Raw genomic sequence first — 17,370 nt, 5'->3', positions numbered from 1 at the left:
TACAAATAATACAAGTTATTTGGAGTTTTCATGTGATGACAGTTTTCTATATAAATCAAGCTTGACGGTATATTTTGGTTCCTTAAGACCTAATTACTTACTTTGTCTGCAGCTGCCAACAAGTTGTCAGCCATTTTGTCAAGGTTTGGTGCTCTCCCTGTGTAAATGAATCTCATCATTTCTTTAAAAACTTCAGGGTCTAAATCATTTATTTCCACTCGATTCTGATATCGAAAAACAATACAAAAAAGTTTAAAAAAAACGCACACACAAATGAACCAAAGTGAATCTTTGACAGTAATTTAAAAGCCCTACATCTACACTAAAATAGTGTATAACTCAAATACACATATACAGATATTTCTAAATTCTACTTTAAAATTGAGGTAGGTACATCTTCATTAAGTACTTCGGCAAAGTGAAGTGGACAAGTCCAAGAGGAAAAGCATACACTATTGGAGAGGTGGGAACCATGGCCAGCTGGAGAGCCCACATCCGGATATTCAGACCAAGACAAGCACCACCATGCGGAAAAAGGAGCCCCAAGTTTTCAATTAAAAGCAGTTAAAAAAAAAAAGAAAAAAAAAAATCACAAGTAAACAAACAGAAAACTATAAGCCAAATAAAACACATCTGTATTAAGTTTCTGATCACTATTCTAAAGGACACTGGCTATTAACCCTTTCTTTGTTGAATCCCTAGGTCCTAATACAACACCTAAGACTCTATAACAAACAGTTCTATTTCCAGAATTAATCAAAAGTAGGGCAAGGTACCAGAGAGGTAACAACAAAGCCCACTACCTCAGAATTCTCCCATTTGCAAAAATAGCATGTATTATCAAATACTGGCACTTCCTTGCTTACCTGAAAAACGGTCAAGTCCAAAGAGGACTAGTGCTTTTTTACTGCATGTTTTTGTATTTAGTTTCTTTGCTGAGATCAATAAGGCTAAATATCTAGCTAAATGCCAGCAAATTTTTTGGACCCCTTGATGTCAACAGTATATGATATCATTGATGTCTCCCAACTTGAAAGTGATCAGAAGGCTGATCACAGCCTCTCCCCAAACCAAAATGTGGAGAAAGAAAGCAGTTATTTTATTGCAGCATCTAGTTCTGCAGAAAGAATAAAATTGAGCCACATGAATAAACTCTGGAGTTGTCCAGCTGGAGCCCTACGGTCCACAAGTTATGCAAACAGCAAAGAATTAACCTTTGATCTCTAACATAACTACATTTCACGATGACAAGTGAAAGAGAAACATCTGGGGGAGTCAAGTAGATAACATCCTGATTTTACAGTTGGTATACAATAATACTGATGTCATCTATATTATTTTTGTTGCTAGAAAACAGATTCCAAAAATCAATCCATAAAGTCTACAAAGGGAGAACATATACCTTGAACAGAGACTTCTCAAATAGCTATGGACCAGAAGAGTCCTTTGGATAACTATCCTTTTGGATAACAACTATCCAATTTACCTACCAGATGGGCATAAAAAATAGCTGTTCCCTGGAATATTCACTGCACATCCACATTGAGCTACATCTATTGTTCTATTATAGAACACATTTTTTCTTATTTGTAAAAATTTTCCCTGCTTATCACACAGTATGACAATGAGAACATTGCACTACTACTTTTAAAACATACAGCCAACTACTTTACAGGCATGAACTACTGCGCCTGGCCCAGATTCCTTTCTTTATGGCTGTTTGTGCAATAGTTTTTTGATATTTTTAAAAATTAGCAACATTAACACAATTATGATCAAAAAGCATTTATTACAACAATCTTGTGAGATGTTTCTCTAAGTATGGGAGCCACAAGATATTGTATAAATAAATAAATCTGCCAATAAAAGTTCTCCTATCTTATCAAGTTTTTAATCAAATTATGTCTAAAATTTTAATAACTGTAAAAGAGAAAAAAAGTTTCACTAATCTTTACCCAACTGCCCTATTCTACTACACTTATAACCTAATGATATAGACACAAAAAATGTTGGTGTTAATATTCAAGGTTTTGTAAGGGATCAGCTCTTTAGACCCTAACAGCATTTATTTGTTCATATCAAGCACTGCTCTTTGTATAAATTAAATATTAGCCTTTAAGCCATGTTTACCTTTTTGCTTTCTTCCATTTCATGTTCAAACATGGCGTTAAAAACTGGGGATCGAGCTGTAACAAGATTATGCATCATTATTTTATGCATAAATGTATTTTTTAAATGTACTATATTATCCCGTAAGTAGAAAGTACCTGCAAGCACAGATTTATGAGCTTTAAATTCTTGTCCTCTCACGAAAAAACTGCAGTCTGTAAATCTTGTGTTTTCCCAGAGATTACCTAAATCTTCTGCTAGACGACACTCAGGCACCTTCAAAGTATTTGTATTAGTATGTCCTGATATGTTTACTGAATCTTGGACCACACTCACCTAATAAAAAAGGAACAGTAAGAAAAACACTTTCACAAAGTAATATCAATAATTAGTTTAAGTCTATACTTCAATTTTTTTATGTTTAAGATTATTTGGATAATTCAATGTACTCCTAATCAAAATTTATAATATCTAGAAACTGAAATTAAAAACACAATTTAAAGGAGAGAAATGAAAAAATTAGAAATAATATAGATCTTTTTCAATTTATTTTATGTAAATAAATGGCTTACCAATTGGTCAGAATGCTTGATTATTAAAGTAATTACAAAAATACTTCTCAATAGAAAAGCCACAACATGATATAAACTCAAACAAGAATACATCTTTGTGAGGTGGAGAAATAAATTTCTTTTTTATTTTCTTACACTTCAAACCTATCTAATTTAAATTTTACTATATGTACATAAACATAGTATTTTGTTTAGAAGTCAAAATGACTTTTTACAGTATAAAAAAGGTGATAAAATTACAGTCTATGATATGCAAATTGAGAAGTGTTTAAAGTGTTATTCCTAATGTTTCACTTCTAGTAAAACTAATTTAAATACATATTAAACTGATTTAAATGTTAAGGTACAAAAACTTCCACAAAAGCAACGTAATTATTAAAGTTCATGAAAATCTTTTATGGAAGATCAACAGCAAGAGCAATATAATTTAGTTCAATTTGCAGACCCTTATTTACTTAATAATCAATAAAAGTGGGTATGATTACAGTATTATTTTTATAGAGATTCCAATATAATATAGATTATTTCCCATAAAAGATGACTACATACTGAATAATATCCTAAAACACTACTAAGTCTTGCACACAACTTTTTAAAAATTTTTATTTATTTATTTTTTATTTTTGAGACAAAGTCTGGCTCTGTTGCCCAGGCTGGAGTGCAGTGGTGTGATCTCGGCTCACTGCAACCACTGCCTCCTGGGTTCAAGTGATTCTCCTGCCTCAGATCTCCCGAGTAGCTGGGATTACAGGTGTGCACCACCATACCCGGCTAATTTTTGTAGTTTTTAGTAGAGAAGGGGTTTCACCATGTTGGTCGGGCTGGTCTTCAACCCCTGACCTTAAGTGATCCACCTGCCTTGACCTCCCAAAGAGTTGGGATTACAGGCATGAGCCACTGCACCTGGCTGCACACCACTTTTTTAAAAAACAAATTCTACTATGCTATTAACAATTTCACATTACATTTAACACATGTAAAAAATACATTTAAAGAAAACACTACCTTAACTACGAAGGAAATGTTTCAAAGTAAATGACTTTAAAACAAACAAACAAAAAGTGCTACATTATTCATCTATTGCTGTTTTCAACTTCTAAGTTTTGGGATCATTTGTTATGCAGCAATAGATAGCTGTATTAATTTAACAATATTTCATCAGGCTTTTATTAAGTAAAATATAAATAAGGACACATATATATATATATACAATAAACTATGCAGAAAACAGAATCAGAAATAAATAAATTTGCTAAACTACCAACATGCTAACAAACACAAAGTCTAATAATGTAAAATGTTTGGAGAAGATTATGTCTCAGAAGTCCCAATACATCCAAACATACAAACATGTATCTCATGTGAATGAACACACACTTCTAAAGAAAAATCAGAAAATTTTTATTTTTCTGAGGATATTTTTATTAACCACTTTTGCCCTAAATTTACATATTAACCTTTTGAAATCATGTGTGTCATAGAAATCATCCAATCTATTCACCTTATTTGATAAATAGATGTCAAACCGTGCTAAAGACAAGGTAAACAAAGTGTTCCAAACCACATTGTGCTGGCTAGTACGAAAGGAAGACTACACCTAAATCTCCAGATTCCTTTCTTTTCTTTTTTCTTTTTCAGACGGAGTCTTGCTCTGTTGCCCAGGCTGGAGTGTAGTGGCGCGATCTAGGCTCCCTGCAAGCTCTGCCTCCCGGGTTCACGTCATTCTCCTGCCTCAGCCTCCCAAGTAGCTGGGACTACAGGCGCCCGCCACCATGCCTGGCTAATCTTTTGTATTTTTAGAGACGGGTTTTTAACCGTGTTAGCCATGATGGTCTCAGTCTCCCGACCTCGTGATTCACCTGCCTCAGCCTCCCAAAGTGCTGGGATTACAGGCATGAACTACTGCGCCTGGCCCAGATTCCTTTCTTTATGGCTGTTTGTGCAATAGTTTTTTGATATTTTTAAAAATTAGCAACATTAACACAATTATGATCAAAAAGCATTTATTACAACAATCTTGTGAGATGTTTCTCTAAGTATGGGAGCCACAAGATATTGTATAAATAAATAAATAAATCTGTCAATAAAAGTTCTCCTATCTTATCAAGTTTTTAATCAAATTATGTCTAAAATTTTAATAACTGTAAAAGAGAAAAAAAGTTTCACTAATCTTTACCCAACTGCCCTATTCTACTACACTTATAACCTAATGATATAGACACAAAAAATGTTGGTGTTAATATTCAAGGTTTCGTAAGGGATCAGCTCTTTAGACCCTAACAGCATTTATTTGTTCATATCAAGCACTGCTCTTGAAATTTCTAGAGAGAAAAACTGGATCTGTTCAATGTCTTGCATGATATATACAGCAGAGTTACAAAATGTGATGATGTATTTAATTTCAGAAATGATTTCTTGAATTCTATTTACTGTCTCTTAACGAATTCAAAATAACGTATTTAATTAAAAATTTGGCAAAAAATCAGGTAATAAAAGGATTAAAAAATAAAGACAATATTATCAGACACAGATATTGATATTATATTTGTATCCTGTATAAGCAAGAACAATTCAGAAGATTTGTATTATTGATATACCTATCTACATAGTATTATCACAGCAACCACAAATTTTAACTAAGATACATAATTAACACTTCATACTCCAAAGAGTATTCAAGAGACTACTTATAGAGCAGAAATTAATGATCTAATTAAAAACTGACACATGCAATGGATTCTGATTTTCTTGATACCTATATTTAAGAAAATGTTAAAAATTTGGTTTTATCTATTACACACTCAAATGCAGGTAATGAATACTCTTACTGAATGGAACCTAGAATAAAAAATTCAGGAAAAAGGCTGAGATTCTTTTCTGAGGTCAAATTTATGCTTCTTTCACACACACACACACAAAAAGGCAAATGTGCAATCCTCAAAATTGTTACATGTTGCAAAGCAAAGCCTCAAAGTCATTTGACAGTCCTTTTTCAAATTTGCTTTTGGCTCAACTCAAAGAATATAGTTTAGAGTGACAAGGAGCATTTGAGGGCTCTAATCTGTGACTATCCTGAAAAATGTGGGTCTCTTACAATGCAGAGCTAACTATTGGTTCCAGTTTTTGAAATCTGAATTTTCCAACTAATTCTAAAAGCCAGGAATTTCCAATGCTGCATAGTACTACAATTTTGCCATTTTAATCAACTAGCCAAACACCCACCACACTGGCTCCAAAGTGAGAAACTTTTAACAGTCGAATTTCACATGAATATCTTCCAGAATAGTGAGTTTTAGACTTTTTGACTTTCATAGACTGGTGTCATTTTTTTAAAAATCTGGTGACAGAAATAGGGTAGTCAACTTTTCATTTTGCCAAGAAAGGGCTTTTTAGAAAATAAATCCCAACTTCCACCCACTATCATATATAATTATTTTAAAACAGAAAGGCTATCTGCTATGATTTGAATGTATTCCACAAAGATCATATGTTGGAAATTTAATACCCAATACAACACTCTTGAGAGGTGAGACCTTTCAGAGGCAACGAGGTCATGAGGACTCTAACCTCATGAATGGATTAATGTGTTTACTGAGACAATGGGTTTATTAAAGCGAGTCTGGCCTGCTCTCACACACATACACCCTCCTACCCTCCATCAACCCCCACTCTTTCCCTCACCTCTTCTCTGTCTTTCTCACCATGTGATGACTTCCACCATGTTATGATGTGAGAAAAAGGACCTCACCAGATGTAGCCTTAATCTTGGACTTCAAAGCCTCCAGAACCATGAGCCAATAAAAATTCTGTTCTTTTAAAATTACCTAATCTCAGGTATTCTGTTAATGGCAACATGAAATGGACTAAGACACTATCTTAGCAAAAGATAAACAGGATGGGAAAAAAGATGTGTCCTTAAAAATGAGCTAGTTAAACCTCATGAAATACTTGTTTATATATATTTTATCTGTACATATATTTTTCCTGTATATCATGAAATGGCATGGATCTGTAGACTATCAGAGTATTTAAAATCTGTTGGATTTCAAAAGATAAATTAAACTAACCAGTTTTCTAGTTTTCCTACTTATTTCTCAATTCCTGTTTTCTGCATCACTTTGGGAAAGAGGGCAGAGCTGCTTACACTGCTACCAATCTCTCTCTCTGGCTACTTTAACCACTGTAGGGAACTTGCAAGATTAAGTTATGTTTTGTGCAAAAAAGGGTAGCACCCAACTGCCTTACCTGTCTACAGCACCACTTGCAGGGGAGGGGGAGGAGGCAGTTCTTTAGGAAGGGTAGTGCAATGCTTCCTCCTCTTCTGCAAGCAGTGCTGGAGATTCTGTAGAAGGAAGGGCATCCGTGAGCGGGGTGGAAGAAATAATGGAGGGCATGAAGAATGTTAGTTAAAAGTACCTTTTGCCCACCTATGCTAAATACGGTGCCCAGGGTATAATTATCTATATCAGCAAAAAGATGTATATTTCAGGATCCAAAAATGAATCTGGTCGATGCCAAATTTAAAATATATGTCATGCTGGGTTTTGTTTTTGGGGGTCACTAAGCAGGTGGCATATGGATACCAAGCATACAAAAAAAAAAAAAAAAAAAATCTTAAACTTAATTTCAGCCTTATTTCTGAATTTCTTGGTTGTCTAGGTTCCAGCACAGTGTACTTAGGAGAATATCTGTAAATACGATTTCAATTCTAAAAAAAAAAAAAGGTATTTTCTAAAAAGGTTCATTTCTAAAACTATTTTAGCTGGTCATTTTTTGTTTTTGTTAAAATTGGATCAAACAGCCTTTAAGATCCTTTCTGTTCTAAATTAACATTTTAAAAATTTACATGTTGAAATTTAGGATAACTGCTAAAATTCTGGAAGACTCTACAGTAAGTATGCTAAAAATTTTATATAGCATAACCTATATTTATTTAGAATACTAGTTAGAATATCTGCCGATTAGCAACAAATACTGTTTTCTTCCCAATTACTTAATAAGACTTGTGCTATGTGTTTTGTCAACCAAATAATTGTATTCATAATAAACTCATCATACAGTTAACGGGTCTAAGTAAAAAATAAGATGCAATTATATAGTCCCTGGCGGCATATTTCAATTATTCTTCTGACATAATGTCATACAATTAGTTTGTAATCTTGTCAAGAAATCTTATACACTTACTGTAAAAAGATTACAGCTAACTTAAGTTATTATATTCCTAACACACTCATCTGTCCATGATAATCTGTTGAAATATATCTATTGTTGAATACTTGATAAAAATCTTTTCAACTATCTTTCTTATGAAAATTATCAACTGCCTTAAACATTTTGATAAAACTGTTACTGATGTATATTCTCTATAAACTGTACTGGTTAAAAATATAATCCTTGAATTCAGTCCAAAGGTGAATCTCAAAAATTCATATAGATAAAACTACCTAATGATAACATGACAAAAGCAAATCCAAACATCAAATTAGGACAAATCGTAAGTGTACGTTATTGGCAGAGGCAATGCTAGTAACTTTCAAAATATGCCATTCCATGCACATAATTACACCTTATAAGTTTGTCAACAGACACAGGCATATCTTAAAAATTTGAGAACTATTTCTTAGAATGCTATTTGATTAGATTAATCCAACTGCCTGAACAACCAGAAAGCTTCTCAATGTTTTCCAGGTACTTCTGGGTTCAAACTGATAAACTCTCAGTAATAATGTTGAATACAATCAATCTGAATTTTTTTTTAAAAAGTGACAATCTATGTCAGTTATTCAGAATGAAGAAAATATTTAGGAATGTTCACATATTCACATTCACAGTCTTTTCAAGAGAAGAAGGATGCAGTGTTGTAGTATAAGTGTACACATAAATTATAGCTAGAAATATGACATGTTTCCAGACTGGGTCATTACATTGATTTGTAGTCAAGAATTTTCTACAGCTTTTTCTAGTCAAGAATTTACAAATGAAACTTGATGAACTATACCAATTAATTTTTAAAGGGTTATTAATCCAGTTTATACTTTAGCCATATCACTAAATAAACCATGGGGTTCCTTAGAATAAAAGATGTACCCACCTCACAAAATAATGTAAGCTTGTCATCTGGTAAAAGACCATTAGCTTCGTCAAGCAAAAAGTCCCTTCTAATGAATTTTTTAAAACCCCAGTCCTTCCCTTGCACAAATCGATATGCTCTTTGGCTTTCTGGTGGAAAACAGAATAGAGTTTAAATAAAATAAATATCCAAGAGACTTTTTAAACATGGTAACACAGTTAAATGTGTGAAAACAGGACTTGCCAATACATCCATCATAAAAATTGCAGATATTTGTGTTTATAAATCAAATGTCGTAAGAGTTTTAAGTCAGGTAGAAACAGTAACTTCACATGCCTACTCAATTTTGGCCATTGTCAATGAGCTCAATTTCAGACTTCTGGATCTCAAATAGAAAAGTCAGATCAAATGTTATGGAGAAGGAAGAGACCTTTTGAACAATCTAGGCCCTAAAAGACAATGAAATAGGATCAAAATATGTTGGTACAGGCACACTACTCATCATCTAATACCAGAATCTGGTAAGAAACATACATCTTATTTCCTGCTTCTCCCTTTAAAAATGGATGTTCTAAATATCAAGGCACGTTTAAGCTTTCCTAGCATAACCATCCCACTGATTTAAGTTTTATCCAACTATAGAAAAATCCACGAACCTGTGAAAAAGCTAAATAAAGTCCTTTATCATTCCTAAGTCTCCAGACATAACCTCCTCTCCCCTAAAAAGAATTTTTCATAAAAGTCCAAAAGATGCTTTTCATGTAATTTGTAATAGATTTAATAAATATCTGAAGTAAATATTTCAAATGCCTAAGGTACTCACTCTATAACAACTATATACTAGGCAGTAAACAAGAACCTCTACAGAAAGTAATCATCATCTATTATACAAAGAATAAAATGGAAGTGGAAAATCAGTAATCAATCTGCCTGAAATACTCCACTATCTTAAGGTAAGACAATGTGAAAATATGTATTATGTTAGCAATATATTATTTAAAAATGTATGTGAATGTGAATTTTCTGTAATCAAAAGTTATTTGATTCTGTGATTCATTTCTAGAAAATATTATTCTCCTGCCATACACAATGTACATTTCCTACATCACTCTTCTATTATGAAGCTCAAGGCTACTACTACATTTTAGCTGGCTATATATGTGAATTTTGGACTGAAATTAATAGGCCCTGAAACTAAGAAAAACAGCTCCTTTCAGTCAGTGTTCAATCCACTGCTCAAAAAATTCTAGTGATGAAATATCAGGGCACTCTATCTCTTTCTCATTGTTCTTCAGATTTTATTACCTGGCAAAAAAGGCAAGAGAGAAATGTTTCCTGAGCACCTATTATATATACCAAGCACTGAACCAGGCACCTTACCCTAACAGCAACTATTTTTCATACCAAGCACTGAACCAGGCACCTTACCCTAACAGTAACTATTTTTCTAAGTGACAACTGGGATGTCATTTTAGGACACGCAGAAGTAATATTATTAATCATTTTTACATGTTTTACGAAGTCTAAGACTCAGTAAAATAATTATAGCTCTCTGCTGGATTTAAATAATGGTCAAATTAAAAGTTTCAGGTTAAGCAGATTTTAGTGGAAAAAAGTCCCAGACTTTTCTAGGTAAAGGTGCAGAAGAAGTCACAATATGTAGTTACATAGGAATGTCTTCACTCAGTTTGCAAATCACTTACCCATTGCTTTTGTTTCTTCCCTTTTAGCATTCAGAAGGGAAAATTTGAATTTTGCTCGAACTTCACTTTTGGGACAGCTGACTAAAAGCAAATACAAGGACAAGTAGTCTTTACTTTCATCATCTAATCCCTTTGGGTTTACCCTCAGGCACCTAAAATAAAACAATAAGCTCACATGGAGGAATATAATACTTGAAAAGCATGAGAGAGAGAGAGAGAATACTGAAATCATATGTTAATGTCACAAACAGCACTCCTGTCAACATCCTCACAGTTCTTTGTTCTTTATAATTCCCCACACAATTAGGAACATATTACCAATCTAATATGAAATTATAGTAATACTCATTCAGGAACAATAACAACAAAATCATGAGCAGATGATGATCACATCAAAAACAAAAAACAAAAATCCAAAGCAAACAAAAATCTTACCATTTCATTTTGTCACTTGGGCCAGATGAAAATGTTGAACTTTTTAACACTTCACCCATTTCCTCTCGACAAAAACTGAAGTTATTAATGGTCCACATGTAGGAAAATTTTACTACTTTAACCTAAGAGATTCAGAAAACCACTTTTATAATGATGACGCTAATACTTTTAACTTGTTACATGTTCAACATCCTATGATCCAGTCTTCTAACACTTCTAATAACTATGGCAAAGTGTTTCACAATAATATTCTCAACATACTGTAAAATTTATAAGTGACATAAAGTGAGGGATTTTTAAGAGCATATACCTGTGTGTAACACCAGCTTTCTGCTATGGGACCAGTAGACATATCTCCAGGTAGAGGTGGGGTAGGTTCCCGAGACATTGCCACTTTATTGTAGTCTTTTAGGATTTACGTAGTACCCCACACAGTTGACTACCTTACCTACAAAGGAAAGAAGTCTGATGTACTGATGAAAAAATTTAAATGACAGAATCAAGAGGGAAGACATATTTAAACAGACATGAAACAATTACTGTCCCAAACTAGGTTATGAAGGAACATGTGAGAATTTTAAATAGATTTAATGATTTTAAGAAATATAAAATAAGTTTTTGTAACATATAACACTTGAAATCTAAACAAACATAGTATTTACAGATAAGATTATTTTGTAAAGACATGTTCTCCGAAAAATCACAAATTTTAAAATAACATATAGTTTAAGAGCAAGAGCATATACACAAAATCACAAAATACCTTGGAAACATAATGACATCAGTTAATATCTCGTTTAACTTCCTTCACCCTTTTATTGACATAGTCATGAAAACAAAAAGGTTTGCAAAGTTAGAACTATAAATACTAGTTACCCATCTGTCAGACTACAGAAGTTTTCATCAAGCAAAACATAGAATGGAATGTAACAGGCAATGAATGCTCTGTAAGAAGAAATACAGACTTTCTACGAAAGTTTACGTCTATCTCAGACAACAGGTTCTCTGATAAGACTTCATCCCTAACAGAGTGCTTCTTACCGAGACGTACTATGTCATAAAATTTCCTCCCAGTTAGTTGTACTATACTTGTACTATATACAATGGGATGCATAATTACCTCTTCATAACCTAACCAGGATATTAGTGACCAGATGCTGCTGCTTTGTAACTTACTAAAAGAAAGAGGCACAATCAGAATAAGCTACATAAGCAGTGCACTCTTGAGGTGCAAGACGGTTTCAAGATTACATGACAATATATGTACTGAAGTCTGGAGAACCCTATGCTACCACAGATAAAACAGACTTTAAGTCAAAAATTGTTATGAGAGACAAAGGATATTATATATTGATAAAAGGGTCAATCCATCAAGAAGGTATGACAAGTACAAACATATATACACCACATAATAGAGTCCCAAACTATATCAAGCAAAAACTAACAGAATTAAAGAGAGAATAGACAATTCTACAATAATAGTTGGAGACAGCAATACCCAACATTCAATAATGCATAGAACCAGGAAGATGGATAAAGAAATAGCAGACTTGAATAGCAGTATAAAATAGCTAGACCTAATAGCCATTTCACCCATCAACAGTAGAACACACATTCTTTTCAAGAGCATGCGGAACATTCTCCAAGACAGACCACTATTGTTTTCTACAGAGTTGGGAGTAGAAACAGAAGCAGAAACAAAAGTTGAATATTTATTTTACGCAAATTCATAGTTAATTAAATAAATGTACTGAAAGAGTAATGATTATTAGACTTATCTGTTAGAAAAATCTCTAGTAATATAAGAGAAGGATGTGTCCTGGTCAATACTTTTGCCAGTGACTGTAAACAAACCTGATAAAATAAGCCATCATGACCAATTTCAAAAACAATAAACCAAGAAAAAATATCTGAAATGCATATAGCACATTAAACTAATTTCCTTAATATATAAATAATTTGTACAAATAAAACAATAAGTGAATACCTCACAGGAAAGAAACTTATAATTAGAAAAATAAAAGTCAAAACTAAATTAAAAAGCCACTTTTTCCCTATCAAATGAGGAACAATCCAAAAGATGAGTGAGAGTATAAGGAGAGGTGCTCTCATACTTTTCTTGTGGGAATACAAATAATATAATAATCTCCCTTATTATTTCCTGGTGAGATTTCTGGCAAGAAGGGAATGATGCTAAAATACAAGCTACCAATTTCTAAAAGTATAAAAATGCAGAGGGTGTTATTTGATGTCCATGAAAGCATTTATATGATTTCTGGCAACCTGCATTGATTTCAAAAACATTCACACACACACAAAAATGATGAGATGAGCAAGCATTTCACAGAAGAATGATTACCAAAAAAAGAAAAGAAAAAAAAAGTTTACCCTCACTTGTAATCAATGAAATAGAAAAAGAACTCATAACATTTTCTACCTATTGCATTGTCCAAGATTATTTTAAACTGTCAAGCCCTACAGCCAGCAACGTTGCAGAGAAGCAGATGTCACTATACTGGGAATAAGGCTTTGCTATAGAGCAATTTTATAATTAGTATCAAAAGAAATTTTGTCAGATTCATCCTATAAATACATCCTAGGAAAATGATTACAACTGTGAAAAAGATAATTCTGAGCACAGTATATTTCTGTAATATTAACACATGGAAAATGTGCAACCATTAAGAGTGTATTAAATTTTCTTAATGACAGGGAAAAGTGTTCAGGATATGTTATATATCTAAAAAAAATCAAACAGAATGCCTAACAGGACATCGCTTTTATAAATATAAATAGTATATGGAGGTACTGGTGCATAAAGAAAAACAGACTGTAAGGTGGAGGCCCTGAGTTGCACTTTGGCATTTCAGTGATAATGTCAAATACATCTAAATATTAAAGGCTATCTCTGAGTGATGAGCTTTTTTCCTTATTTTTATTTATTTATATTTCATCAATGTGTTATATTTTAATTAATACAGAAATACAAGTAATTATTTTTAAAAGCAGTGGGAAACATGGTTATTTTCAAACTCATACGGACCACAACAAATATGTAATATCTTGTGTCTATGTTATTATTTAACTAATAGAACCTGGGGTAGAAGGTAAAAAGAAAGAAATCAAAGAAAACGTTAACCTGAATCTTTAAGCTTTTATAAAAAGATACTATTATAATTTAACACTAACAAAATACATAAATAAAAAAGTTTTAGAAACCCCAGAGGGTAAAGAGAAAGTTCTTCAATATCTCTAGAAGAGTTATTATCTTCCTGAAGTATAATTCACAACATACCTCATATATAAAAATATACTTCATATACACTTCAAGTGTAATTCATATATAAAAGCAAACCATGGCCAGGCATGGTGGCTCATGCCTATAATCCCAGCACTTTGGGAGGCTGAGGCAAGCAGATCACTTGAGCCCAGGAGTTCAAGACCAGCCTGGCAAACATGATGAAACCCTGTCTCTACTAAAAATACAAAAATAAGCCAGGCATGGGGGCAGGCGCCTATAATCTCAGCTACTCTGGAGGCTGAGGCAGGAGGATTGTTTGAACCTGGGAGGTGGAGGTTGCAGTGAGCCAAGATCGCACTACTGCACTCCAGCCTGGGCAACAGAGCGAGACTCCATCTCAAAAAAAAAAAAAAAAAGGCAAGCTACATAAAAGGTTACAAGGATTTTTTGTCATTGTTGTTGTTTTCTCTCCAGCTACTCCTTCAAACCTTCAAAGGATGTAGTTACAAGATGAGGGTATGGAGAATCTGAGTGAACAGACTGTATGTGTGAGCACTTTATAAGATATCAGACATGTTGTTTATTCTTCAGTAGCTCTGTGAGATGGGTGTTAATACCCCATCCTAATGATGAGTAAAGAGAGTTTGGAAAGCTTACTTTAGAGTTTAAGTAATTAGAAAATAGTTGAACATAAATTTGCCTGGCTCCAAAGTCAATGCTCTTTCCATAGAATCATAGTGCCCTTCCAGATTTTACAAAGCTGAAACAGGCCTTACCGATCTGTTCCAATTCTTATTTTACAAATGAGGACCAAGACGAGAGAAACGGACTGGCACAGAAAATAAGAACTGTCCAAGTTTACACTGTTAGATGAATACCAGAACAAAGAGCAAAGACAAAGATCTCCCAAAGTCCACTTTAATGCTATTTCCAGGATTCTACTTTTTTCCTCCTCTTCATAAGAAGAAAAATGAAAATAAAAACAGCAGACTATCAACTACCTATTAACATTCAGGCCTTCCTATTCTCATTCTTACAGAAAAAGCTTGCAGAGAGGGTACAATGAAACTAAGACCTAGAGAAAAACACAAGACAATCAATCCATATACTTCAACAAATAAGTAAAAGATTCTTCCCTATCCCATCGTATAGTCTTCAGCATTTCAAGTGTGATATTTCCTACTTTTACTTATTAAAGGGAAAGCAAGATTTGTTATTTGAATAAACATATACAAGACTTTCTACTTCAACAAAATGCTTGAGTGTCACAATGTTTTATATATGTCATATAGACACATACAACTATCTAACTTTATATAAAAATTTCAAGTATTCAGAAAACATAAAAAGAATCACATGTCAAACAATCATGTACCCACCATCCTGGTGCGTCCCTACCACCATCATATTTCCTCTCTTTACCAGAAGTAACCTATATCCTGAATTGCTGATTATCATACCAATAAATTTATTGACATTCTTTAAAAATATCTATGAATCCCTAAACTATATAGGTAGAAATTCATAGATATGTAATAATGTATACACATGTAGATGTCACAAAATAGTAGAGAGCTTCAAAACTCTATCACTCCACAAAAGAAATGAATAGCTGGTGAAATGGTCAGAATCAGCTTGTTTGAAACTCTGGAACTGAATCAAAAACTTAACAGCTAAGGGAATGCTTAGTGAAGAAAGAAGGTACTGAATTTCAGTGAGAAAGGGCTGTGGCATTTTAACACATCTGCTTACTATGGCCCCCTCCCCCAGTTTGGTGGTCCACCCAAGTCATCAACCCTCATTCCTGATACAGGATGCTGGTATAAAGTCATTTGCCCTCATTCCTGGTATAGGGTGCTGGTACCAAAGGGAGCAATAGGGACCTTATTCTAAAACGTATTGTCATTATGTACTTTGACTAGTCTGGCAATTCCCTGAAGGACTGACTGAAGGGCCAGTGTCACCTGCCTTGGAGCTTCCCCGAGGTAGGGGACAGCATTCTGGGATCTGGCATTTATCAAAAACACTAAGAGGCAAATGTATTAGTTATAGCCACCTAAAGAAGGAATCAGTTGGCACAAGCAATGGCCAAGCAAAAAAGCGTGGGAAGGAAGAAGCTGGGGAATAAAAGCTTTGGAAAGCTCCCACATATACCAGGAAATCTACAAAGCCATGGTATGGCCAGGGGCAAACACATCTTGAAAACAGGTAAGAAGGTCCTAAGCTGGCTCACAGTGCTGAGCCAACAGGAAGTGAAGACTAAGGCAGAGTTGTAAATGGCCTGGCTAAGCAATAAAGAAGTGATCCAACAGATAGGCAATCAGCAAAGACTGGAAGAGTATCTTTAAGGGTTCTTATGTTTATGGAAATCAAAAACAGGCTGAAAGTGAAACGATGAAAAAAGATATTTCATGCAGAAGAGAGTTGGGGGGTTATGCTACCATAAGACAAAACAGACTTTAAGTCAAAAATTGTTACAAGAGACAAAGGATATTATATATTGATAAAAGGGTCAATTCATCAAGAAGGTATGACAAGTACAAACATATATACACCACATAATAGAGTTCCAAACTATATCAAGCAAAAACTAACAGAATTAAAGAGAGAATAGACAATTCTACAATAATAGTTGGAGACAGCAATACCCAACATTCAATAATGCATAGAACCAGGAAGATCAATAAAGAGATAGCAGACTTCAACAGTAGTGTAAAATAACTAGACCTAATAGCCATTTCACCCATCGACAGTGGAACACACATTCTTCTCAAGTGCATATGAAATGTTCTCAAGGATAGAACATATGCTCGCTAGGCCACAAAACAAGTCTCAACAAAGTTTTTAAAAATTAAATTATACAAAGTATCTTCTCTGATTGCAGTTGAATGAAACTATAAATCAGTAACAGAAGAAAAAAAATTAAAATTTACAAATGTGCAACTACCAGAAAACTGACTCAAGAAGAAACAGAAAATGTGAACAGACCCCCATAACCAGCAAAGACTGAACCATTAATGAAAAAAGCTTTCAGCATGACAACTTAAGGAGTTACATGGACACACTCCCCAGCAAATTTGGTGAAAAATATAAAAACACTGCTGGAAGCAAAGAACAAATGAAGAAACATTTATTCAAGAAAATTTAGTAGAGACTATGAGAAAAGTGAGAGTCTGTAGTGTTTGAACCAGGACCTGCTCTGTCCCAACTCAAGGAGTCAGAAACTCCACTCCAGACTGG

General features: G+C 33.7%; 1 protein-coding gene across 8 annotated transcripts in view; it reads right to left on the bottom strand.

Annotated features, from left to right (window-relative positions):
* The window catches only part of SPOPL (speckle type BTB/POZ protein like), a 66,472-nt gene that overhangs the window by 13,167 nt on the left and 35,935 nt on the right, over positions 1 to 17,370 (bottom strand). For 4 of the 8 annotated variants that reach the window (XM_026453877.2, XM_026453876.2, XM_026453879.2 and 1 more), the window contains 7 exons: positions 11,200 to 11,337; positions 10,890 to 11,011; positions 10,455 to 10,606; positions 8,773 to 8,900; positions 2,268 to 2,445; positions 2,131 to 2,186; positions 102 to 224 (listed from right to left, as the gene is read on the bottom strand). In XM_026453877.2, the coding sequence (XP_026309662.1) occupies positions 102 to 224; positions 2,131 to 2,186; positions 2,268 to 2,445; positions 8,773 to 8,900; positions 10,455 to 10,606; positions 10,890 to 11,011; positions 11,200 to 11,277 (837 nt within the window). In that variant the 5' untranslated portion in view covers positions 11,278 to 11,337. Of the gene's footprint in view, positions 1 to 101; positions 225 to 2,130; positions 2,187 to 2,267; positions 2,446 to 6,926; positions 7,024 to 8,772; positions 8,901 to 10,454; positions 10,607 to 10,889; positions 11,012 to 11,199; positions 11,338 to 17,370 lie in introns of all 8 variants that reach the window. The other 4 variants (XM_026453880.2, XM_026453882.2, XM_026453883.2 and 1 more) reach the window with 3 other exon arrangements.

Source organism: Piliocolobus tephrosceles, chromosome 11, assembly GCF_002776525.5.
Source record: "Piliocolobus tephrosceles isolate RC106 chromosome 11, ASM277652v3, whole genome shotgun sequence".
Lineage (NCBI taxonomy): Eukaryota > Metazoa > Chordata > Mammalia > Primates > Cercopithecidae > Piliocolobus > Piliocolobus tephrosceles.
Note: the sequence above shows the minus strand (reverse complement) of the source record. Positions and strands in the feature narration are given on the sequence as shown.